At 42.5% G+C, this 27,360-nt stretch overlaps 2 protein-coding genes and 1 long non-coding RNA gene across 6 annotated transcripts in view; all 3 read left to right on the forward strand.

Moving 5' to 3' along the window:
- The window catches only part of LOC135114146 (collagen alpha-1(V) chain-like), a 48,077-nt gene extending 42,257 nt beyond the window's left edge, over window positions 1–5,820 (forward strand). The window contains exons 24-29 of one of the 4 annotated variants that reach the window (XM_064029884.1): window positions 5–127; window positions 1,940–2,008; window positions 2,664–2,842; window positions 3,524–3,711; window positions 4,173–4,388; window positions 4,896–5,820. In XM_064029884.1, the coding sequence (XP_063885954.1) occupies window positions 5–127; window positions 1,940–2,008; window positions 2,664–2,842; window positions 3,524–3,711; window positions 4,173–4,388; window positions 4,896–5,051 (931 nt within the window). In that variant the 3' untranslated portion in view covers window positions 5,052–5,820. The remainder of the gene's footprint in view (window positions 1–4; window positions 128–1,939; window positions 2,009–2,663; window positions 2,843–3,523; window positions 3,712–4,172; window positions 4,389–4,895) is intronic. The other 3 variants (XM_064029886.1, XM_064029885.1, XM_064029887.1) reach the window with 3 other exon arrangements.
- A 4,237-nt stretch (window positions 5,821–10,057) lies between these two features.
- LOC135114145 (uncharacterized) lies at window positions 10,058–23,171 on the forward strand. Its single transcript, XM_064029883.1, has 10 exons — window positions 10,058–10,817; window positions 14,786–15,025; window positions 16,457–16,582; window positions 18,030–18,178; window positions 18,762–18,848; window positions 19,677–19,885; window positions 19,985–20,093; window positions 20,322–20,515; window positions 20,783–20,949; window positions 21,316–23,171. Exons 1-10 carry the CDS (start codon window positions 10,804–10,806, stop codon window positions 22,562–22,564), a joined length of 2,544 nt encoding a protein of 847 aa, XP_063885953.1. The 5' UTR covers window positions 10,058–10,803; the 3' UTR covers window positions 22,565–23,171.
- Window positions 23,172–25,612: 2,441 nt separating this feature from the next.
- LOC135114487 (uncharacterized) lies at window positions 25,613–26,592 on the forward strand. The gene is made up of 2 exons (XR_010275516.1): window positions 25,613–25,658; window positions 26,336–26,592. It is a non-coding gene; the product is annotated as an uncharacterized LOC135114487 (long non-coding RNA).
- The last annotated feature ends 768 nt before the right edge of the window (window positions 26,593–27,360 follow it).

Raw genomic sequence — 27,360 nt, forward strand, 5'->3', positions numbered from 1 at the left:
ACAGGGTGGACGACAACTGTAGGATAGGAGAGATGTGTGACCCCCCTTCACAGTCTGACACTTCCCCTACTTCTGGGCGAGGAAGGCGGGGCAGACGCAGGAGACTCAGACCCGGCATGGCGGCTAGGTGAGTGAAGTTGACGCAGACACATCCACGTCCTGCTGACACTGTGCGAGCCCTGTCTGCTCCTCGGCACCGCTTCCTGGCCACCCCTGAATGCAAAAAGCCGGCTGCAGTGACATTCACACTCGGCCGCCTTTCCTGCACCAGCACCCTCGCTTCGGATCTGAGCTTTGTGGCGAGCCTGCTTTTTGTCTTTCCTAGACAACCATCGCCATCGCGCGCTGACATGACACCCAGCATCTCTTTTCATCAACATAAAGCCTTAGGACACCTAACTACTCACATTTTATATGTAGGGTCCCAGTCTTCACTTCCTTACGACTTTTACTGTAAAGGTAAGCACCACATCCACCAACTTCACTATCACTACTACCACCACCATGACTGCACTCACCACCATCAGACGGTTAGGGAAAGCGTGCACTTATTTCATTAGTATCAGATGCTGCACTTTCCGTCTTCATGAAAGCGATGCCAAGCACTCGTCTGACATGTGGACTGCTAACGATTTGAAGTATAAAAAAATTACGAACACATCGAAGGTGAAGAGGGCACAACAGACCTGTGAGGCCCACCACTGCTGAAGGACAACCGTGGCGCGATACATCTGCTTGGATACGGGGTGAAGGAGACAACACATTCCTGAACACATTGGATCACCGTGTGGGGAAGTTGAAATTTTTGATGATTAAGATACACTCGCGACGTTGGTCTTAAAAAGCGCTCGTTAGCGCGCACATTCACAAAGTGTATTTTGTAAAGCAGGTATCTTGCGTTCTACAAGGGGAACTGTCTTGCCAGATAGCCAACAGCCATACTACCCATTTCATTTTCATAAAAAAAAATTCTTACACAGTAATGCTGTGAAGAGTAAAATATAACATGTGAAATTTAATTGCTAGATTTGTTTTTTTTATAACGTTCTTAGAATTCTTTAACTGGTATCAGTCGTGAATACAACGTAGAATAAACAAATTATCAGGTTTGTGACGTGAAATATTCCTTTTGTGTTGCATGCCCCAACTGCATTAGTAAGTGTGCCTCCACGTGCAGTGAATACCAGGGTGTGCCACTCCGCACGTGCAGTGAGAGTGGCTCCACGCACGGTAGGCGGCAGGAGGCGTCGCCCAACGTGCAGCGAGCTGCGGGAGGCGTGATCCCACGTGCAGTATCGCATCGCGGTGTTGGGTCGTGCAGCGCGATAGGCTTAATCTGAATGTGCTCTTGTTCATGCTTGCTGTGTCTTAGTGACAGGTAGTTATGCTCCTGCATGTGTGAAGCTGATGATAGGAAGTGAATAGTTGAGTTCCTCATCGCGTGCTGCTTTCTGTTCATTTCAATGAAGGTCAAAAGGAGGCAGTAACGAGCCATAGAGGAAACCAGTTATTGAAAATTATGTTAAATAGTGCGAGAATTTAGAGGTACGGTACTTGAAAGACGCCGCGTTCCTTCAGTAATCCAAGCTCGGCTACTGGCTTGTTTGATCTAATTAAAATGAATGAACATATAGTAGGAAAACTCGGATAGAAATCTTTATCATATTTATATATGAGTAAATCCCAGTCCATAATAGTCCATAATTTGGGAAGATAACATGCTTAAAATGTTACAGGAGAACAGATGAGAATTCCCGCTCCCTTCCAAACACCCAGAACTGTTATGCAACCATGCAACATAGAACACAGACAACCCCTTCTGCCTGTTTTACTAGATAGGGAACACAGACTTATTACTCATCGCCAGGATTGCACAACTCTTTAGTCATCCTCACAGGACACACAAACCTAGCTGTGTTCTGACACGTGACTCTTACAGACGGGACAGTCGTCGATGGCGCCGACAGCGTGCTAACAGACACCGAAAAACTGGTGATGGCAGGGCAAGGTTAGTGATGAGACTGATCCTTGTTTGCCACAGTGAGTGACTTCAGTTTCCAGTAATGAAGACATAGACCGCAGTGGGGAACACTTGCAGGGAGGAGGGCAGCAATGTGCCTGGTGTTGATGCAGGATTGTCATGTAGTTCTAAGAAGATTAGGATGAGGGAAACAGGTGAATGTTCCCTCTGCCAGATGGCCCTCGCTTTACTACTATACTGACTGGTGTGGATCATTTGGGATAAATAGATAGTGACGACACTTGACTGTTCACGGGTGCTGCTACGTCCTGGTGCCCTTGTTCATCCCTCACATTGCTTTGCTAGCATTTCCCACGAGTCCTTGTTTGACTCGCCTGGCCACCTCAGCCTCATCTGACAGCCCCAAAATCTTCACCATGCATAAAAAGGAAACATTTCGTCACCCTTCCAACTTCCTGTCCATGACCACGTGCGAGCAGAACATGTCTCTTATTTCCTAATTTCCACATCTTGACAATTACATTTACTGCACGTGTATTACAAACAGTATATCATCAGATGTGACCTTCAACTCTGGACTTCCACTTACTTTTCTTTTCGCACTGTTACCTTTCTTCCCCTGCATTATATATATCTGTCTCTCGACCTCCCGGCGGCTCACAGACTTCACGTATGTCCCCAGTAACAAGAAGAAAAGCAAAGGCGAGGCAGTGGACGAGTTCGACGCTAAGCTGATGGATATGTACACCAACATCTACACAATGCGGCAAGACCTGGAGCGCATGAAGAAGCCCATCGGGACCAAGGACAACCCCGCCAGGACGTGCAGGGACCTCTTTTACGGACACCCGAAGTTCAAAGGTCTGATATTCATTTCATTGAAATGGTTTATCTATTCGCATTTGCCTATTTCCATATATATATATATATATATATATATATATATATATATATATATATATATATATATATATATATATATATATATATATATATATATATATATATATATATATATATATATATATTTTTTTTTTTCACGGCATTGAATCGAACACGTTTTCTTCTGTTCTTATAATTTTCTCATGTTATTATATTAGTGGAACTACTTAGACATGCTTTATAGAGGGACTGTCACGTGTAGGACTGATGGCTTCTTGCAGCTTCCGATGTTTTTTTTGTTCTTGTGTATACTCGGGATGTCCAGTGTTTTAATATCAAATTATTATAGTTTTAATTACATGTTTTATATGCTGTTTCCACATGAACACATTGGTTACTTTGATAATACATTCCACTGGTCTATTGTTCTGCTTAGAAAACTGTATTTCTGCTCATTTCGTCTTGTTAAAGTTCTAGTTTTGGCATCCAACGTTGGCTATCCTTGGTGAAAGAAAGCGTTTTCATTTTTCTTTTTCTTTACAGATTACGCACCTTTAACCTCTTTTCCGTCTTTCCTAGAGCTTGGGTAACCAAGTGTGTGTGTGTGTGTGTGTGTGTGTGTGTGTGTGTGTGTGTGTGTTTACCTTTACTTGCCCGCAGACGGCTGGTACTGGATTGACCCCAACCTCGGAATGCCTGACGATGCTGTTTACGTCTTCTGCAACATGACCGTATTCGGGGAGACCTGCGTGTTCCCCGACATCCACTCCTCCAAGATCATCAACATTCCCTGGAGGAGGACGTCACGAGATGGCGCCTGGTTTTCGGCGCTGAGGGGTGGTTTCAAGGTGAGAGAGAGAGAGAGAGAGAGAGAGAGAGAGAGAGAGAGAGAGAGAGAGAGAGAGAGAGAGAGAGAGAGAGAGAGAGAGAGAGAGAGAGTTTACCCTTTCATCTATTTCCGTTTTTACAGAATTAAGTGAGGCTCTGAATACCAAATCACATAGTTTATTCGATTCATGCATAGTTTTTGTACTGCATTGCGCTGACTAGTCTATTCGGAAATGCGTATTTCTGTACACCCTTGTTTCCTCTTGTTTTGATGTGTGTGTGCGTGTGTCTGTGTGCGTGTGTGTGTGTGTGTGTGTGTGTGTGTGTGTGTGTGTGTGTGTGTGTGTGTGTGTGTGTGTGTGTGTAAAATATTCAGCTTCACATCCCACTCTCCCATACTTTGCGGGACTACTTGGGAATCACAGAGTTATTAAATTTTGTAAGAAAAGACTAATGCTTCTCTTCATTCCTCTTAACGCAGATCACATACGAGACGACTGGCGTGGTGCAGATGACTTTCCTTCGACTCCTTTCCTCGTATGCGTACCAGAACTTCACCTACACCTGCGTCCGCTCCAAGGCGTGGTTTGACGAGGAGAACCTCAACCACAACAAGGCCATCAGGCTCATGGGGCAGGACGACCAAATATTTTCCATCGACACCATCAAACCCAATGTTATTACTGACGGATGCGCTGTAAGTGGCTCCATTATATTTACTTCTGTTATGATATCTCTTTATTTGTGTGCTGTTCTTTCTAAAATCATATAAAGATCAGCAAACTCTGTTCTACTAGAAGAGGATTAGGTTCGGATGCCCTGTAAGTGTGTCCATTATGTAAAATTTCAGTTTTATGCTATTACAGTTCCGTATCTATATCTGTATTCTTCTTTTTTTAATTCAGGTCTACTTTGTGAGGATTAATTTAGGTTAGATTAGGTTAATTCGTCTTTATTTAAGTAACTATCGATTTGTCTATGTATGCAAGTAATCTAATCTAACATAATCTAACTCACCCTATATATAGCTGGGTTGGGTGATCTTCATATGATCCCCATTCTATTTCATTAATGCGTTGGAATTTGGAGCGTGTATTTGTGCATTTTTTAAGCTTTTGCAATGATAAAGAAAGGGCGTTTAAAGTGTTACTTATCTCTCTCTCTCTCTCTCTCTCTCTCTCTCTCTCTCTCTCTCTCTCTACAGGCGAAAAGTGGAGTACCAGGAGGCCAAGCCCGAACAGTATTTGAGGTTCGCTCCAAGACACTGGATCATCTGCCTCTTGTCGATTTCCAACCCACGGACTACGGGTTGCCCAACCAGGCGTTCGGGTTCGAGGCGGGACCAGTGTGCTTCAAGTAGCCTTGCAGGACACCCAGGACCCTACAGAGCGGCTCTACAGTCCTCCTCGCGCGCGTCTGAGCCTTTCAACTCGCGGCCTTCTGTTATTGCACGTCCGTCTACTCCTGTCCGCCACTACTTCCCCCCGAGGTCGTGGAAACTTGGAGGCAGCCAGAGAGAAGCTGCAGAAGCCGCGTTGAAGGAGCAGAGGGTGCGTGGACCAGACATGGCAGTCGCTCTTCAATGTGGAAACGACTACGTAACAAGGACACGACTATGGATCTTACGATTATGTTGGATACGCTTTCTGATGACGACCCGTGCGAGTTCAGACCAGGCACCAGATACTCCCGGCCAGAACCCAGTGTTGACGACCGACCTGCCCCGGACTTGCCGTAGTGGAGATCGTACTAGTGATGTAGCTAGCAGCATCTGTGAAAATCCTCCTCCCGACTCGCGAGGCTTGGGGCTGGACAGTGTGATGATGCGTGCCCCAAGTCGAGGTGCGAGGCGCGACGACGGTGTGTGTAATAATTGTACAAAGTGTATACAGTTGGGGTTAATGTGCTTAATTATTATTATAAGTCAGGAAGATGTCGAAGGAATCACTGCCAGTTTCTCTGTTCCTTACTTTCACCCGCTGTCCTACTTTCTGTTCTCTGGGGGCGATTTAGGATATTGCTTGTACTTTAAGGTTAGCCTTTTTTACAATGTGTATAAAGTCCTATTGGAAGAAGTGTCCAATTATGTTTTCTTATTAAGCAAGAATGGATCTATTCTTGAATAATAATTGTAGAGTTTATTTTATTCGTCCTTTTTACGAAGTGTGTGTGTGTGTGTGTGTGTGTGTGTGTGTGTGTGTGTGTGTGTGTGTGTGTGTGTGTGTGTGTGTGTGTGTGTGTGTGTGTGAGTGGGTGGGTGGGGTGTGGATGAGTGTGTGATCAAGTGACAAAAAATAACACACACATCATAGACCACTTGTGTGTGTGCTTTTTCTTTTAATTTCCTCTGCCTGAAGAGAGTATGAAGTCACTTCTGTCATTATGCTCTCTCTCTCTCTCTCTCTCTCTCTCTCTCTCTCTCTCTCTCTCTCTCTCTCTCTCTCTCTCTCTCTCTCAATGGCTACGAAAAATCTTCCAAAAGAGGATATAACTATTATGGCACATAAAACTGAACAAATATCTCTTTCTCATATGAAAGCTTTAAATAATTTTATCAAGCTCGAGAAGTCATGGAAGTGAAAGGTCAAATAGGTAAGGCCTGAAAGTTGGCAGAGACGCTGTAATTACATTGTCAGCGAGGTTGTTAATGTGACTTCCAGCAAAACAAAGGGAAAAATCTCTGGGAATTACACGCCATCTATTTAACAACGATCACATTCACAGAATTAGTGGGTGTATAATGATTGATACCTTTGTCTGTCATGGAGGTTGTTAGCAAGACTTTGGATAAAAGGGGAAAATCACCGGTGATTACACGTCATCTATTTAATGATGATTACCTTCACGGAATTAGTGAAGACCTAGCTATTAATTTATCTTATTTTGTCTGTCTGCCTCACTGTCTGTCTGCTTGTCTGTTAGTAGCAAACTCGTATTTTGGAAAGTTATCCACGGGTTTCAGTTATATTCTGTTGGAAAGTAACCCTGTTGGTAATGAACACTTGATCAGGTGGTTGTTGATGACAGTGATGGTGATGGTGATGATGATGATGGTGATGATAGTATGAGTGAAGAAGAAGAAAAGACAACACCACCACCACCACCACCACCATCACCATCACCACCAACAACAACAATAACAAAAAAACACATCAACAACAGCAGCAGCAACAACAACAACAACAACAACAACAACAACAACAAAAACTAGAACAAAGAAGCCAGTAAAACCTCAGGATTCCAAACAGATGCATGAAGAAAGACAAGGAAGAGTTAGTTACAGTTTCCACACAGCAAGTGGTGACTGTACACGCACTGAAGTAGTGACCAAATGGGCGAAGGGGGAAAGGCAAAGAGTCATCATCAGTGGGCTGCCTTCATTTGACTGAGAGAGGAAAACACACACACACACACACACACACACACACACACACACACACACACACACACACACACACACACACACACTCACACACACAAAGGCACTGCAATGGTGGTGTGTCTCAGGAATGTGCTCTTCAACTTGCGTTGTCTATAAACATGAGTTACAATAATAATCTCAAATGTCTCATCACCGAACTACGTGGCCAATTTATAACCGATACTACGTACGGACACAATGGATACTAAACTATACTGCTATTTAAGCATTATGTTATACCATAAAACTATACCACATATTTTGAACTAAAGTTATGAGAACTGTAAGGACATAAGAGCATAAGGAGAAAGCAAGAAACAAGGAAGTCTATATGTGGTAGTGCCTGCATAAAACATTAGAACGCAAGAAAGTAATCGAAATTGCAAGAAATCGTCAGGCATACACGTGGCAGTCCCTATATGAAACACACATGACTATTTTCACCTATCGTCCTCATTCATAAACTGATATATTCTTTTTCTAAAATAGTAACCTTGAAAAGACAAAATTAAGCTCATGTTCTCTCTCGTCTTTTCCGTGACCATGCAAACTTTTTATATTGTTTTCTTACTTTGGCTCTGAATGCTAACAACGGAGAAACAGCAGTAAAGGGGTAAAGACATAAGAACATAAGAAAAAAGGGGAAGCAAGAAGCCATCAGGCCTAAACGTGGCAGTCCCTGTGAAAGACCTGCGTAATTCTTACGTAATATGCGGCGTGATTAGCCTGTAACACGGAAAGTGCAGTCTCATAAGGCAACAAAAAGCAAGAAAAAAAGGCGAAGGAAAGCCGGATAAATACTACATCTTTTTTTCTCTTTAAGATGAAGAAAAACTGACATTCTTGGCAAAGGATGAGTCGAGTAAATTTGTCACGATGCTGACTCGATGTTTCCTTGAAAATGTGAATGTTTTCGAATACTTAAGTGAGTTTCGCCGATGATTTTCGCTAACAGTATCTTACAGACAACTATCACTATATATATATATTTTTTTTTTACGATCATCTTGCAGTACGGTTCTTCCAGCCATCCGGTTTTTATGCATATTTCCAAATACGTACTTATTGAACTTCACCGGGCAATTTCGCTGACATTGCCTTACAGACAATCATCATTATCAGTCTATTGCTAAGATTCTATTGTAGTAAGGCCTCTCTCCAATCCTCCTGTCAGCCAGTCCAGGCTATCCAACAAAACCCATTCAGTAACACAGATAGCTTCCAAACTTCATCCAGCCATCTCTTAGTTAATCATGATAAAAAAAAAAAAAAAATACAGTTGAGTCGAATAAATAACTAGATGATTTATAAAGAATAAATCAGCTCGGCAATGAAATAATATTATCCCTATATTGATAAAAATCCTCTAGTAACATCTAGAATATTAGTGAAATGGCTTAAAAGTAAAAAAAAAAAAAAAATCCAACGAAACTGATCTGTTTTACGTAACGATCCTTATTACGAAAGGCCGTCATAAATAGATCTCTCATTTGCGAGATAAATGCATCAGAGACTGAATTTGGTAATTTCTGTCTTGATTATCCCTCTGTTTCTGTTCAGAAGTTGCATTTATGAGCACCCAACCATTTTGCCCTTGACCGGTCTCCCTGACATGAAAAATTAATAAATAAAAATAAATTAAATAAGTAAAGAAAATAAGAATAAATTAATAAATTAATAAAATAAAAATAAAAGACAACCACTGAGTAGAAACGAAACTTTAACTATTGCATAATATAGACAAATATATTATATAGATCTTATTCTTATTCCTCTATTGCCAACGCAGGTGACAGAGTGGACAAAATTTTACAACTGCAATCGATTAAAGCAGCACTAAATTCATTATCAAAATTATGAGTAACGTTGTGGCGTGTTTAATGTTATCCACCGCATGAGCTGAACTGACAGACAGACAGAGAGAGAGAGAGAGAGAGAGAGAGAGAGAGAGAGAGAGAGAGAGAGAGAGAGAGAGAGAGAGAGAGAGAGAGAGAGAGAGAGAGAGAGAGAGATCGGTGAGATTTGCTTCTCATACATACTGAAAATCATCTACATAATTACTGGTTCTGCTCTCTCTCTCTCTCTCTCTCTCTCTCTCTCTCTCTCTCTCTCTGTGTGTGTGTGTGTGTGTGTGTGTGTGTGTGTGTGTGTGTGTGTGTATGCGCCCGCGCATACACACACACACCCACACACGCACACACACACACACACACAGACACCCGCGTGGGTGCGTGCGGCTGTAGCTGTGTTGATGTGTTGATGAAGGGCGTGTGGATGGAAGAGTAGGAGAGAGAAGGGGAGGGAGAGGGAGAAGGAGGGATAAATGGATATACAAATATACAGAGAGGTGTATCCTTTCCCGCTCTCCCTCCCGTCCCCGCCCCACGCACTGATGGATGACTGATATCGAGCCTTGCGATGAGACGTGAACGGTATGCTCACAAGGACACCTCAGAGTAAACAAGTTGAAGTAGCTCTCGGTGGAGGGGCGTTTGGGCTACAGGGACACTGCCGTAGGGGGGAAGGCGGATCCGTCCTCCCTCGCCGATACCAAGTGTGCCTGCAACTTTAGCACATACTTAAGTTCCTTCCACTTATGCGCCGACACACTAGAGGGGGAAAAAAAGAAATAAACATAATGACGTGATCCGCCACTTCATGTGAGTGTGAAAACTGAGTGCCTTGTATGGCTGAGGCGAACTTCATTATGCTGTCTAATAAAATCCATAAAGCCCAGATTTCTGTGTTTCGTATTTAGGGAGATAACTCAGCGCTTGCTAATCGGCGTTGCGTCAAGCTGGGGCAAGCACAAAAGGCGTTCATCAGCTTTAAAGAACGAGGTTTATATACACACCGTTGTGGGATTACAGGAGCAGGGCAACAGGCTTAAGAGAGAAGCGACTGCTGGCAGACAGTAAGCAGTAGTGTCTCCAACACACCAGAACTCTGGCCGCCCGATAGATGCCCCTTTGTGTGGCGTACCCTTACCCTCCCTCCCCCATAGGATGCATCCCCAGCCCCGCCTCTATGCCCCACGCAAGAGCAGCGTCTCTGGGGACAAAGGGACGGGGTTAGAAGGCTTTAACAGTGTGCTGCGTGCCGTGGACAGGGTTATAAGCGGGCATCCGGCAGCTGAGGGTTGCTCTGTGCTGAGGCAGTGGACAAGGGCGGCACTGTTGGCTGTTCTCCACCATCCTCGCCATCCTTGCGGTGCCTTCCTCACCTGCCTGACGCACGACCAGCAACATCACCTTCCCTTCGTGCCTTGAGTGCTCCACCGCGAACGCTTGAAAAACAAATAATCTCCCAGTGAATCTCTCGAGTTCTCGCGAGTTTGCCAGCACCGGAGACCATAGGACGGCGCGGCACGAGCGGTCTTCCTGCAGGGGCGGCAGCGAGGGACTCCACCAAGGAGGGAGGGTGGGAGAAGCCCGTTTAGTCAGATGAGTCCAAAACAAAGCGCTGTTAAATCGTAAGGAGTGTGCCATGGTGGTGAGGCGGTGCACTGGTCGTTAGCTCGTCTGTACGTGTTCTGCCGCAGGTTCGAGAAATGTAATGACTATGGTTCCAGTTGGTAGGAATTAATCGTGTGCCTCGCTTGGCCAAACAAAAGACAGGTGGGAAGTGAAGCGACCTGTGTCACGTTTTCTATGGTGGTGTGAATACCGACTGTTCAGGACCCTCGGGCATCATGGCCACCCGCACGTGAGTATACTGGTCTGTTTTAGTATTTAGTACCGACAACTAAACAGCATGCATGAATGATTATACTTGATTTCCTTGCAAGCCAAACTTGTTGCGGTAGTGCGAGGGACGCAGGATTACCATCACCATTACATCACCGAACATCACGCTGGATACGAATCTTTACTGCTATTGTGTGTGTGTGTGTATATATATATATATATATATATATATATATATATATATATATATATATATATATATATATATATATATATATATATATATATATATATATATGAGACAGAAGGTAAGAAATGAAAAAGCAGTCAAGCGAACCATGATCGAGACAGCTGCGACACACAGGTGGGAGCTCTGATGGGAATACACGTGCAAAGGTAATAATCATTCTTCCGTGCCCGCCTACACACACACACACACACACACACACACACACACACACACTCAAAAAAAAAAAAAAAAAAAGCATTCTACTAATTCAACCCTAAGTATCGAAAACCTGGAGATCCTGAAACGAAAGCTTCACCATCCAGAAGGGAATTGAGAGAATACTGTTTGGAGACGCAGAGAAAGAAACTCACGATTAAGAAGCTGACCGAAAATAACATTGTCAACGCGACTACATTGAGGAGAAAAATAAAGTAGACGTCCTCTGGCGAGCAGAGAGCAGATGGTCAGCTAGGACACGGATCTCCAAACTCTTCACTCCATCGACTCCTAATTACCGCTCCCCTGCATAGACGAAAAGATAAAATAAATAAAATCTTAGGATTTTTTAAATTTATTTGTTATTATTTTCAAAGACCTCCATCCTTGTAGAACTGTTCGCTCAAGAAGTCCACGGGCTCCACTCATCCCACCCACCTATATGCTATCTATTTTCATTAGTTATTAGTCAACCAATCAATCTAATCTATAAGTCTGTCTATCTGTCTACTTATCTATCTATCTCACTTCCCAGCTGTGTACCTAATTATCTATTTGTCTATCTATTTATCTGACTACCTACCACACACACACACACATACACTCACAGACATGTATAATTTATATGCATATATAAAACGTGTCTGTGTGTGTGTGTGTGTGTGTGTGTGTGTGTGTGTGTGTGTGTGTTCACCAGATATATACAAGAGGATGATTAGGGCCCTTGCATATGTATCACCACTTGTCTAACACACAGCTGTTTCTGTCAGGTGACTGGCTGGTTCACTTGTCTCACCTGTTTGCAATGGGACTGTCATGACACGGCCCGACACTCTGTAACTATATTGATAACAGCACACTGTGGTGGTAACCCTGGCAACACAAGACAGTGGGTGCTGTTGCCTCTCACGCACACCACACCTGCAGGAGTCACTCGGTAACACCTATAACATTACACACGAGAAATACAGTTCACATAGTATCTCCTTCGACTCCCTCAAGGCCATTTCGGATAGGAGATTTGCTGCCTCTCTACTTTTAACCTTGCGTGCTGTTTTACTTGTGATGATTACATGGTAGAACCAATTGTGGTGGTGATAGTGGTGGTTGGTCGTCGTGATATTATTATTATTATTATTATTATTATTATTATTAGTAGTAGTAGTAGTAGTAGTAGTAGTAGTAGTAGTAGCAGTGGTAGTAGACGAAGTAGTAGTAGTAGTAGTAGTAGTAGTAGTGTATAGAAGCAATGGTCATAGCAGCAGTAGCAGTAGAAACACCACCACTACAACTAATATCACCACCATAATCATCATAAATCATCATCATAACAACACAAGCCTTCTCACCACCACCACCACCACCACCACCATCACCACCACCATCACCACTACCCTTGACACACAAACACACAGTCTGGGGCCTGGCTGTGGTGTACGTGCTGATGACGGCGGGAATAGGGTGTCTTAAAGGGGCTGGCATGAGGGACAAGGAGGACATTAGTCTCTATCTTCACGTGATGACTTATTGACATGTTTAGGTAATGTCTCTTTTTGTGCGTTGATTGATTTGCTACTGTGCTTCTTTCTCTGGTGCCATTGTACGCAGTTATTAGGAAGGAAAAGGTAATGAATATAAAAGCACATTATAAAAGTCAATGAAGCACTTGAAACACAGTTTTTCTTCATTTTCCTCAGTTTAAGAGAAAGCAAGTCTTGAGTTTATTCTGACTAGTTTCTATTTTTCACTTTTGTTTCCAGTCCTTCCCTCTGCTTTCGTATTTCATTGCTTTTTCTATTTCCCTTTACTATTCGAATATAACTCCGTTAAAACTAAACATTTCATCCCTTTTTTCCTTAATCTTTCATGCCATCTAAATCCATTATCATAAATCTTCCTCCATTACGTCTCATTATCCTCCTGTTTAGTGATATTTCACGGTACAAGTTCATCTCCACTTCATCACATCGTACCCTTCCTCTTCCCTTTCCCTTCTCAATGGACCGTTATATCAAGGCTTGTGTGTCACTGCCATTAATTCGCCTTGGTTCGCCTTGTGTCCGTACCCCTCCGGGAGGCCGCGGAAGGGTGACTGGAGGTCATTGCCAAACAAAGACTTAAGTATCAGCAGCGTGATAAACAAATGTCAATCTCGGAGAGTGCCAAGTGATTTACTGCAAAGCAATATGGATCCTGGTTAGAAATTAAGTAACGTAACAGTGCCTTCCTCTGTGTATGGAGTTTTCCCGCAGTCTTCAAATTCTTTATTTTTTATATTTTTCTTTTTGCAAGAGAGGCAACTAGAGACAATAAAAAGGAAGAAAAAAAAGCCTACTGAAGGTGCTAGTCCTAAAAGAGTAGGGCTAGAAGGATTATCCAGAAGAAGTCTCTTGAAGCCTCTATCTTGAAAGAATAGGAAGAATCTTGTAACTATCAGGTTCTGTAAGATTACCACCAAGTCTTGAAATCGAGATATAACGAGAAACAAAGAAGTGGGTGCAGATGTTTCCTCGACGTTTTGACTATTACGACTGCCATGTGGGGTTGGGGACGGGAGGGGCGTGCTGCGAGGATCAGCGTCAGGCGGCGAGTAGAGGAACTGGCCCAAACTATAAGCAGACACTTCCCATCCATTGGTCATAGTCTGCTGAACACGACGGAAGGCACGACGAAAGAACTCCTTTTCCAATGTCCATTTTCCTCCGTCTTTGCACATCTCAATAGCGTCAGATGAGGCTTAACTCACGGCATAATAGCTGCTCGCGTGCGTGAATATTAAATCTATCATCGCAAGAGTATCTACTTCCTGCAATGTACGTCTTGGAAGTTATAGGACTGCACTGCAATTTTTCAATGGAAATGTAGAGCAAATGGTGTGAAATTTGGATCTTTTTTTTTTTCATAGAGGATTTTAGATCTATTATATTATTATTATTTTTTTAGATTCTTTTATTTTTCAGTCTATCCGGCACAGGGAAAGCGTCTCAAGCAGCAGTCGTAAAACGCGCTCAACGTTTAATATCTGCACGTGCATTTCTTTTCAATACACGCACAGTCGCGGCCAGCAGTCTAGTGACCACTTGCGCTCACGAACTCACCCTCAGTGTGCTTATCGTTTTCCCCCCATCGTGAGTCCTCCGAGCCGCTGACAGCCTCTTTACGAAATCCGACAAGTAGTAGATTATGAGCAGATCAGAGGACTTACGGATAAGGGAAAACAAACGAGCAAGACTGCAACATTATTACTCAGCAATTCACCATGACTATACAGAACAATGTCAGAGATCATGAATAAATGTTACCCATTATTCATATTCCTTTCGTCTCCTTGATCCACCACAACAAATTACTCACCTATTCACCGTGACTATAATGCATAATGTCAAAAACCATGAATAATCTTTACCCATTACTCATATGTATTCCTTTCCTCTCCTCTACTCATCTGTTCACCATGACTGTAATACATGCCAAAGATCATGAATTAAGTGCCTGTTACTCATATTTCGCTCCCCTCCTCCCTCCCTGATCCACTATTACAGTTCAGTACGCACAGGAGGAATAGTGGTGGTGGTAGTGGTGGTAGCGGCGTCAACTTACTGCGGCGCCTCCTCTGTTCTGCTTCACCCAGACGCCTCCCTCCCTTTGTTACCGGAGCAGGAAGAAGACCCACACCACGGACTACGTAACCTCACCCACGTCGCCCCGTCCTTCGCGCTGCAGGACACAGAGTACGGAGACAACGGGGGCTTCTTCCTCGACGAGTTTGAGGCGGTCACAAGGTAGGATGGTTGAATAATTGACTGCCCGGTAACTGACTGAATGATTGATTGACTGTCTGGATCATTGAGTGACTGATTTAGCTTTCTGAATACTAATGAGGGAGGGAACGAACAGGATGAGAGAGATATGAGAAGACTGCGTGATTGACTGACTGACTAGTTAGCTGATTGACTGACTGATTGATTGATTGATTGATTGACTGACTGATTGATTGAGTAAGTGATTGGATGGCTGGCTGGCTGACTGACTGACTGCCTGATAGTTTGACTGATTAACTACTGACTGACTGAGTGACGGACTAACTGACTGACTGACTGACTGGCTACTAATGAGACAAGGAACGAGCAGGAAGGCGATTGGGGAGAGATAATGGCATGCATGATGGAAATGGAGGAAGATGAGACGGACTACCTAATTATGATAATGATGGAGACAATAATAACTTGCCACTTCATATGAGTAATTCTTGATTATTGTAAGACGGAGGAGGTTTGAGTTTAGAATAAAGAGATTGAAGTTAACCCTTTGACTGCCACTGTACACCTTTCCGTAATTACCAAACACTCTGAGACATGTTTACTTGTCCTGCAACCACATCCAGTCTTTGAGCTGGGAAGAAATTGCAAAATGTAATCTTTTTATCACTGACTTTCTTGTAGATGCATATAAAGACTTCACAAATTGCTTCTGATGTTCATATTGTTTCGTGTCGCAGTGAAAAGGAAAGGGGTTCGAGTTAGGGAGGATCATGGAATTTCAACAGGGGCAAAAATACAATACGAGTATTAAAGTGTTTGAGCTAAATTGATTTTTTTTTTTATGGTGTCTTGCGAAATGATACGGCTACGGAAGACTCGCACCAGGCCATTACATAAAGGATAAGGAGAAGCCACAGTAGTAGAGGGTTTAGGTGCCACGAGAAAGGAATGACATAATACCGTACACACACACACACACACACACACACACACACTACAAAGGCGCAATCTAAACTAACAAGAGAACCATTGCCGTAACTCTCCAGAATCCTACATTATTAAACTATTCATTAATACTCATTCACATTCCTCTTTACTAAATAAAACGACTTAGCATCTCCAGCCTGTAGGGAAGGAAGGGAAGGAAGGAAAGAAGGAAAGGAAGGAAGGAAGGAAGAAAAGGAAGAAATAAAGAGAACATAAAAGAAAGAAAATGAAAGAAAAATAAAAAGGGAAAGAAAAAGAAAGTAAAAGCAGGAAAGAGAGGGAAAGAAAGAAAAGAAAGAAGGAAAACATAAACACAGAAAGGAAGAAAGGAAGAAAGAAGTATCAGGAAAATAAGTTAATATTTACCAGGGAGAGAAAAAAATCTTGACTTATGGTATATTAATAGCGCTTTGGTTTCTTTCTCTTCAACCCTTCACTGCAACCCGGTTTCATTCCTACCCGCAGGTCAGACACGTTGGAGTGCCCGAGTGCCAATGTGATCACGACGCGCTACAAGTGTCAGGTGAAGGATCAGTGGGTGGACTGCTACAGGAGACACTGCTGCCAGGGGTACAACTTCGTGGCGGGGAGGTACGGTTATCTATTCCCTTATTCCCTTATCTCACTCCCCCTCTTCACAACTCTATTATCTCGCCTTATTCCTTTCTCCTCACTCCATTGCTCCTTATTCCTTTTCTTCACTCTCTCTCTCTAAACAACTCCCTATTCTCTCTCTCTTTATTCCTCTCTCCTTCTTTTCTCCCCTAACTGTACTTTCCTCCTCTGATTTGTTTATTTATTCATTCATTCAGCTATTTATTTACTTGTTGACTAATTTATTCATGTCAGTTTACCTGTTTAATAAGACTTAGAGTTCTTACTACCGTGTTTACTTATTTACTTATTCATTTATTTATTCATTCATTTATTTACTTCTACATTTATTTATCTACCTACTTGCTTTCAATCTATTTACGTCTTGATCTATGTAGTGGCTCACTATTTACATATATATCAATTCATTTATTATGATTCATAATTATTTAATACCCACAACACTTGTGTTCTTCTACTAGGACTCACCACTCACGCTACTCAGTACCACCAATGACGTGACAACTTTTCTATTTAAATGGAGCTCTGGCCAAGGGCAACAAAAAGACAAACTTAATGTCCGTTTACCAACACGAGGGACAATGAACTGAAGTAAAGCATAGCTTGTATCGATAGAAGGCAAAGATGAATGCTAAGTGCAGACAGGTGAACACGAAACGCAAGGGAGCACAAAGGAAAGAACAAACAGTAGTAGATTTGTTGGTTCTTACGAGTCTGTATTGTTGTCTCAAACAATAAACCTCAGGCAGTAAGTAAAGAACCTTTGAGAATATAAGAAAATTACGAAAAGCTCCAGCATTTTGTCTTTTACTGATTTGTGTTGTGAAGGATGAAAAGTTTAATACTGATAATTGTAGAACAAAATTAACTGTTGTTGGAAGCACACTCTAAATTATAAAAAGATAAACTCTTTGCTTGTAAAAATAGGAAACAATGAGCCGTGTTTAAAAATATATTCTGCTGGATTAAAAGAAATATGCTCTCCAGTCTTTTCAGACACGACTCAACCAGATATTGCAGAATACACATTGTGAGCAGCTTTAGTAATCACAGAATAATTCACTTATATTTCCGTCCAGTCTCATAAGAACATAAGAACATAAAAAAGTAGTGGAAGCTGCAAAAAGATATCAGGCCTACACGTACAGTCCCTACAATATGAAACATAGCCACCTATTTCCACCTATCGTCGCTATCCATAAATTTCTCAAATATTTTAAAGTTCCCTAATGACTCGGCATTAACAACCTGATTACAGAATCTATTCCATTCATCTATCACTCTTTTTCAGAACCAACTCCATTTGATTTCTTTTTCAAATCTAACTCTTCAAGTTCGAACCCATTATTTCATGATTTATCCTGATTACTGACCCTGAGAATTTTCCTGCTCGTATCTCACAAAGCTCCTTCTCCTCACTCAGATGCCTCCCGGACAGCGTGGACCCTTGCTCACAAAACTTCTGCGAGCAAAAGTGTTCCGTGTACTTCGGGCGCGTCATCTGCACCTGCTTCTCCGGGTACAGGTTCAGTCCGGAGAACCACAAGCGAGGGATTACACCTGTGTGCCTGGGTGCGTGGGGTAGAGCTACAGTTATGTGGACTCAATGATCTATTTTATTTTTTTCTCTCTACGGTGAAAGAAAAGTTATGTAAAAATCCGTGATCTATTTCGGTTTGAATGTATTACGGAAACTCTCTCTCTCTCTCTCTCTCTCTCTCTCTCTCTCTCTCTCTACTCAACCTCCGTACGTTAATTAGGGCATGAATTCAATTTGGAAGTTTTATATTCGTGTTAAGTGCGCGTATGAGAGAGAGAGAGAGAGAGAGAGAGAGAGAGAGAGAGAGAGAGAGAGAGAGAGAGAGAGAGAGAGAGAGAGAGAGAGAGAGAGAGAAATGCAGGTGGGAGAGGAAGCCTAATCCATAACACACACACACACACACACACACACACACACACACACACACACACACACACACACACACACACACACTATCTCTCTCTCTCTCTCTCTTCCTACCTACCTTACAATCACTACTTACCGACGAAGCACAACCCTGTCACCTGAACTATATCCTATCTAGACTCGACATCTACAAGTAAGGAGCAGCACTGTCACCATTGTCACCCTCTGCCCTCCCTCTTCCCCCCACAGACATTGACGAGTGTTCCAGCGGGACCGGCATCTGCGAACACGAGTGCATCAACGAACCAGGCTCCTTCAGGTGTTCCTGCCGTCAAGGTGAGGTGAGGCGGGGTGAGGTGACGTGAAGAGGCGTGAAGTGATATGGGTTGACATAAGGAAAGGAGAGAATAGTTCAATAGATGGATATATTAGTTAGAGGATCTGTAGGGGCTTGACTGTAGAGGTTAGGTTCAGATTCGTTTCACTATTGAATGGAAGCTGTTGATAGTGAAGGAAGATAATATGTATATACCACACGGATCTGTTGGAACTTGGCTATATATATTAAATTTAGATCCTTTTCTCTCTTGATTGGAAGGTGTTGAGAGTGAAGGAAGGAAGCTGTCCTATCCTTTTTCTGAATCTATAAATACAACATATGATTTGCTCTATTTTGGTAGCAATTTTTTATTAATAATATCCATTCCAAATAAAGAAAGAATGCAAGCACTTAAATTGAGTTACCGAAAAGTAGGCTGTGGGGTAAGCATGAGTGAAGAATTGGGAAGGCTTGGCATATCTAAGGCCTCTCCAGTGATAAATTTGATTTGTTTTTAAGAGGTAAGTAAAGATCGTCAGAAGGATTGCCATGGTGCGGGTGTGATGAAAGCCAACAAAAAATGAATGAAAGAGAAAAGGTTCGTTAGTCCATGAAAGAAAGGAAGGGCAGGAGGGTGAGAAGAGTGCAGTGTGTGAGGAATGTGCGAGACAACAGCACGAACTTTGGAACAAACGCTGTCTTATGCCATTCCAACCAATGTTTGCAGTTGAATGAGTAATTTCCTAAGGGGGCTAGCAAAGGTGACAAGGGAAACTATTCCATACTGACAAACACACACACACACACACACACACTATCTTTCCTCACTCAACATTGCTCCACAGGTTTCCACCTCCGAGGGGACAACACCACTTGTGAGTTGGAGAGCGAGGGCGGGGCTGTTCCCTCCCCCAGGCAGAGGAACTCCTCGGCCCCTCTAGAATTCTCCCAACCCCTTGTGCACGCTCATAGGCGTGACCGAGGCAACGAGTGCTCCGCGTCTTGCTCCTCTGTGGGACAAATGGCAGCAAAGATAAGGAGTCTTGAGGAAAAGGTGAGTAGATCATTGGAGTAGTCACAAGTCTGATAAGCGAATCACAGTGCACCAGCTTTGTGTTCCGCTAATGTCCTCGCTTTTTTTTCTTCATCTCAGATTGACACTCTCAGCACCGCGGTGAGATTGTACAGCTTTGCCGCGGGACTTCCTGGCCCCGAAGGTCCTCCTGGTCCCCCGGGATCTTCAGGACCCCGTGGCTTCCCAGGTGAGTTGACAAAAATTGTAACTCAATTTTTAATGAAGCACCACATCTTGCAGAGCCATTACTAGATACTGTGTTCTATGTTGGCGATATTTAAGTGTTACGAATAATTTGTATCCCCAAATTATGAAATGGTAAATTATTGGGAGGTAACGGATATATTGGCAAGGGAACGGTGAGTCTGTGAGGCTGCCAGCTGAATTAAGTTCAGGTGGTGATTGTGTCCGACAGGTCCAGCGGGCTCCCCAGGGCCGCCGGGTGAAGCAGGGCCACAAGGGCCCCCGTGGACGGCGCCTCCAAAGACAACGGTTGCGCCTCTGCCGGCTGATGAACCCTTCACGAAAGAAGACTTCCCCCTCGACTCCTGGACAGTCATCACCGGACAAGGCCGCCGCAAGTTCTGCAGGTGTCGTCGAGGAGCCGTGGTAAGTGTGTGTGTGTGTGTGTGTGTGTGTGTGTGTGTGTGTGTGTGTGTGTGTGTGTGTGTGTGTGTGTGTGTGTGTGTGTGCGTGCATGTGTTTATGACTCACACAAGCTCAATCTGTTTGCTGAATTAATGTTTGTGATTTGCAATACAGTGAGGGAAGTGATGCACTGAGAGGAGGCAGACTCTATTAAAAGATTTGAAGAATTCTACAGGATTTATTTTTTAAGCTATGGTCGTGAAAGATGCATTCTGTTTTCCTGTTCAGGGTCCGCCCGGAGCGAGTGGGAAGCCAGGACCGAGGGGACTGCCAGGGATCCCAGGAGTGCCAGGGGAGAAAGGAGATCCAGGCTCCTTTGACTTCCTTAACCTTATGATCGCCGACGTCAGACACGACATCCAAAAGCTCCAGGAGAAAGTCTTCGGCGACGAGTTGTATGTCTTTTTTCATTTTGAGTTTGATGACGCAATACTGACGTCATTTATTTCGTTACAATTTGTTACATCACAGGGAAGAACGAGTGTTTATAATAGCCCGTATTCTTAAATGGTTAGTAGTTTTAAATGTATTATTTTTTAGGACAACAAAGATGATTACTCGGGATCTCATACACAGTTTTCCCATTAATGATGCAGAATGTCTGTTAAATTAAACTATTACTAGAATCATGAAAGCAGTTAAACTATCTCTATGATCATGAAAGCATCCTTGAAAACCCTGTTAGCTTCCACTAAAACCTGTTAAAAGTAGTCGAGATAAACCACCGATACGGACCAATAATTCATGGGATTTTCTTCCAGGCCTGAGCCTTACGACCTGGCAGCAGCAGTGGCACGAGGAGAGGCATCCCAGGCGGCATGGCAGAAGAAGTATCGCTCACAGCTGCAGGAAATCATGACAGAAGAATACGATAACAGGATATTTGGGGCAGCTACACGTTTTCAGCCGCATCTTCTTCAGCTTGGAGGGGCGATGCGGGCAGATCGACGCCAGGACGTCCCAGGTAATTCAATGACCGAGGCATCCAAGATGCCCCCGCCCAGCCCCAGACCTCCACCAGCCCAAATGATGCAGCCGGATCCCTCCACTGAAGAAAACAGCAATGACCACCAGCAGATACTAACAGTCGAAGGAGACACCACAGTTCCAGTTGACTTCCATGATGGTTTCTATGACACCCATCTGGTCCACGACGACTCACTGCTGGAGGAGTACATATCGCATTACGACTATAGTCAGCTTCCAGAAGCGCATTACATATCAGACTACGCATTGGATGCACCCATTCCATCATCACAGATTCTGTCATTTTCACCTTCGCAGACCTTCCACTCAACTGGCCCGTCGGCTATTACCACTGACAGTCATGACAGTTCTCCTCTTCCATCGCGTAGTCAGGTCCGAGCCTCCCCTGATAGAAGGTCGTTGGCTGATGACTTAACACCAGCTCAAGGGGAGAGAGAAGAGCAAGTGTATGATCAGTCTGGTAGTGTGCCTATTGACTTGTTTTCCTCCCAGGACTCAGAGACGTTGGAATCCAAGAAGATGCAACCAACGATGACACTTGGGGCAAGGAGCTTTCCAAATCCCTCAAACATAGACTCAAACCCTACAGGATCTTCCAGAAGGCTTAACTCTCAGGAGAAAATTACGAGGGATAACGATGACGATAATGAGAAAAAGAATTCTCCTACTTCAGTGTTAGAAATAAATCAGTCTCGCATTAGAGAATCCGAGAGGCTAATCGAGATGCTGGACGATATTCTGAGGGAGGTAAATCTCACAGAACAACTCTCCCGTACACCTCGAAATTACGATGAATCTTCATACTTCCAAACTGACCTTCCACAACCAAGCACTCCGCTGGATACCCTCGGTGATATCAAAGGGGACAAATCTGAAGAAGGTCCCGGCACATTTCCCTTAGACACCTCAGAGACTTCCCAGAGGACCGACAACACCCCAGAGACCCCAGTTGCTAGTGCCACTTCGTCGGGCCCCTATGAATCGGCGCCCCGACTTTCTCAGGAAGAAGGGGACGTCGCGTGAAGGGGTGTCGTCCCTCCAGCAGCTGCATAAGTTACCGTAAGTCGTCGGAGCTCATGAGCCTTCGTGATTTTTATGCTTCTGTAGCAGATAATTGTTAGTTGTGTCTGGATGCCTTTCCTCTACCTATGTATGTACGTACGTATGTTATCGACAGTGCTTCTTTTAGTACTTCTCTTCTTATTCTTATTCTTATTATTATGAGTATTGTTAGAATTATTGTCATCATATTATTGCTATTATTATTATTATTATTATTATTATTATTATTATTATTATTATTATTATTATTATTATTTCATTCTATAATTTCATTTATTCTTTTACTCTTATTGTTATCATTGTCATAACTATTCCCATAATCATTACTGTACAACCACTATACGTATATATCTGAACTAGTGAAGTGAAGACGCTCCTTTATGAACAAGAAGGGCTGTACAGGGACAAAAATAAACAGTAAGTACAACAATAGCATTTAATTAGGGACAGACGCATTGTGTGTTGTCAGTGTGTTGCGGCGAGCACACACGAGCAGCCGCAATGAGTGGTAGTGTTTCTCATTAATTACTGTGCTGCTGAGAATAAAAACGGTACAGTGAGAAGTACGGCCTGTCTTTTTAACTCTCCCTGGCTTGTATCGGAAAGAGGGTGATGCGGCCCCCGGTGGAATGTCCCTTTTGAATTATTCCCTGCGGTATTAGTGTCTGGAGGATTCGTCCCCTATGGTTACTTAATCCTATGGCCACACACACACACACACACACACACACACACGCAGACTGGTAGATGGATCATATCTTGCCATAATACAAGCAATGAAGCTCCGGAATTCGTAAATGTTTCGTTCTCTCATCAAGACCATTTTGAAAGGTTACTGAGAGGTTATTGATTTAGTTTTGTGCTCTAATGAATATTTTTCCTATTGATAATGTAGAATTCTTAAAGTAACTCTGAAATCATGATAACACCCGTGTAACTGTCCCCACTCCAAAATAAGCTCAATTACAACTTATTAAATGCTAGAAATACGACGACGAGATGTTTTAGGAATACAGTCTCCGACTTGAACAAAGTAGAGCTAAAGGAAGGAATCATGTAACGAGATTAATGATCCCAGAAGCTGTAGCATCGTAAAGCGACTTAATACTGCCGCTTTCCGCCACAAAACTTTGGTCTTTAAAAGTAAATTTCTTTAGAGAGAGAGAGAGAGAGAGAGAGAGAGAGAGAGAGAGAGAGAGAGAGAGAGAGAGAGAGAGAGAGAGAGAGAAGCACCATTAATGCTAATTACAATTAAGTTGTTTGCTTCGTGTAGTTTGTTCAAATTAAGCATCCAGTTGTTCTGTTTGTTCACTCCATACTAATGAGTTAATATCAAATGTTCATTACCATGAGTCATTCATAGCTAATGGTATAACAAATGATAGCTTGTTAAATGATCGCTTTTAATGAACATTAAATGGTAGCTTGGTTAAATGGTAGCTTGGTTGAACATCTAACATGCTCGGTTGCGTTATGTATACAACTGTACTAAGGATTTATTTTCCTAAAATCCAACATGCTCGGTTGCGCTCGGTTGCGTTATGTATACAACTGTACTAAGGATTTTTCCTAACATCTAACATGCTCGGTTGCGTTATGTATACAACTGTACTGAGGATTTATTTTCCTAAGTTCTCCTAAACATATTAATTTTCCATGCTCGGTTGCGTTTGCGTTATGTATACAACTGTACTAAGGATTTTCCTATTTTATCCTAAAGATTAATTTTCCATAAACAGATTAATTTTCTATTTTCTCCCATACCGTGAGTCCAACCACAGTAAATGAATGGTAGGGAATATCTTGTACTTAATGGGTACTGCTTACAGTAAATGGTAGGGAGTAAATTAACCTTAATGGGTACTGCTTGTAATGAACAATAGTTGATCAGGTAAACGATCAGGTAACGCGGGGTTATCAGAAGAAAATGGTTAAAAATTACGAAACAAATTCTGGCTTGGGAAGAAAGTTGTCAACCGAAACAAAAAAATAATCACTTGGCACTACTACGGTCACCGTACGTCGTTATATTGAGACTGCTGTTAAGCTCAAGTGACTTCAGCTAAACTTATCCTAAACTAATGGCATTTACTTAGCTTTAATGATCACACGGTTCTCCCCAAGTTTGGTCACCCTTTTCCTAGATCTTGCACTCAATACCTAGATCTTGCACTCAACTCTTGTCTACCCGCTCCCTATAACTTCCACTCAACTGTTCCTGAAGATCACAGATTACATTTCTTTTCTAAATGTATGTTAACTAGAACCGTAAACCCCTTTAAAATAAGTGATTCAACTAGAGCCTTTCAAAAGTATTGGAGGTACGGCGTAGGTGTTACAAAATACGCTAGAGGCTTGGTGTGAGGCTACTGGTAACCTGACTAGTCATGACCAATACTCCTGAGAAAATATTATGGCGTGTGCTTGATAAATGCTAGGCGTGGCTTTTTCTCAACGTTAATGGAATGTTAGTTAATTGAACTAAAATGTTACATGGGTGTTATTTATTAAGTTTGTGCATGACTATTATATTACGGTGCTACTGTTAGCCTTGTTACTACTACTACCGTTAATACTGTATTTTGGCATGAATGCATGAGATAAATAGGTCCATATATGCGGTAGATAATTTTCTACAAATTTTTAATAATTATAATAGTAATAATAATAATATTATTATTAATATTATTCTGCGCTTACAACACGAACGATCCTATGAGACGGCTTTCTACAGGTATCGTGCCGCTAACTATTTCTGCCAGACAACTTCGAGTCTCTTCCGCACTATGTACGTACTTAAACACCGGCGTTGTTGTTCTTTATTTAATATATAAACCATACACAAAGGAACGCAAAGAAAGAAATGATCATCCACAAAGAAGTTGGCCCTTATGAGGCAGTTTGGCTCGATACTCTGAGGTTTATGCTTCATTCCTCCCCGTGAAGCCTCAAAGGAGTGGAGACAAAGGTTTGCTCGTGATTCCTTGGCCGAGACATCATTAGTTTAAAGCGGGACTTAAGCTTAAACGAAGAACGCCTTTTGTGTTTTATGCAGGTGAGCTCCTGGAATTCTTCGTGTTGGTTAGTGTTGGGTTTCCGCTGTGTGTGTTCAAGATGGCTGATTGTCTGGTGCGGTTTGTAAATAGTTAACTTTTTTTATTATTAGGTCTAAACCTCGTAGTACAAATACTCAGTAAGGATTGTGGCTGGGTGTTCACCCGCACGTGTTCATCCGGTGCTGCAGTCGGCTAGGTATGGGGAAATCGGACTGTCACAATGCCTGTCTTATTGGGGACGGACGTGGCTGGCTGGTGAGGGTAGTAGGTTTGTGAAGGTAGTTATGTACAGTTCGATAAGGTAAAGGTTATGTGTTGGGTTCTAATCGTGATAATAGGATAGTTCCTCAAAGGCGCTAATATTAATCTACCTATATTTTGGCTTCTGTAAGAGGCTAAGATCTTTCAGTGTCTCAATAGACTGGTGTTCGCGTTGGTGATCGGGACGTGCGGCTGTGTCCACTGTTGCCTGGCGGGGCTGCTAGCCACTGCGGCTGTCTCGTCCCTGGGTTCCCTTATTGGGATGCAGAGATCCGGAGTGCTAGTATATTCAGGCACCGGGAGATTACCATACCAGCAGCCAGAATGGTGTGATTTGGGCGTAAACACACGGCAAACATTTTGGGTCCTGGAGTTCACCAGTTCACTAAGACTGAAGTGTTTTGTTTTTCCATAGGTTGGCCTGACCGGGCACGTGGGGACGTCAGGGTGACGTATGAGTTACTGGGTTTTGTGGAAGAGGAGTAGTCAATGTGTATTGGTAACTAAAACTTGACTACTCGGATGTGCAATAGTAAGACAAACTTAACTGTGAAGAAATGTGTATTAATAACTAAACTTTAGTTATTCGGAAGTGTACAATGGTAAATTAAATTTAAATTCAAGAATTACCTCGGAAGTGTATAATGGTAAAATAAACAATATGAAGAATTACTTCTAATTTCGTCTTACACCGCAAAAACGGGTAGCAAGGAAATTACCCATTAAAATTGCAGGGATTGAAAGTGAATTTGTGGGTATAGGGCTTCTGTTGGTAAGGCCATGATACCTGGTGATGGAAATATAGACCTGGTGAGAAATAGATGGGTAATAAGTAATGGTATTTTTTATATTTTTTTATCTAGAAGTAATGAAATTGGGGGTAATATAGACCTGGTGTCAAATAGATGGGTAAGTAATTTTTTTTTATCTAGAAGTAATGAAATTGGGATAACTTGCGATTTATAAGGATAAGTATTTTAGAACCCCACATAGTTTTAAATCCGCTCAACCTGCCGCTCAGCCTGTAGCGGGACTAAGTTTAATCGTCGAAAGTGTCTCGTAAGTGGTTGTTTTTTGTCGTGTCTTGGAATTCGTGTTTTTTAGTATCCATTTTTTTTTTACATTGCATTAATTTTTTTCTATTTTTTTACATTGCATTAATTCTTAAAAATTTTCTTTTTTTTACATTACATTAATTTTTTTTTATTTTCTTTTTATTTTCTATTTTTTTACATTGCATTAATTCTTAAATTTTCTGCAATTGTCTACCTGCGCATTGGCACAGTTTTCCCTAAAAGGCGCGTCCACACGGTCGAACAGTCTCCGTCGGACAAAACTGTTACTAGATAAAATGGAAATCGGAAAGGCTCGCTGATAACGTCAGAAGCGAGCACCAAGAGCTGTACTGGACACTGTCCATGTTCGTAGTATCGGAACTTC

Source organism: Scylla paramamosain, chromosome 27 (genome assembly GCF_035594125.1).
Source record: "Scylla paramamosain isolate STU-SP2022 chromosome 27, ASM3559412v1, whole genome shotgun sequence".
Lineage (NCBI taxonomy): Eukaryota > Metazoa > Arthropoda > Malacostraca > Decapoda > Portunidae > Scylla > Scylla paramamosain.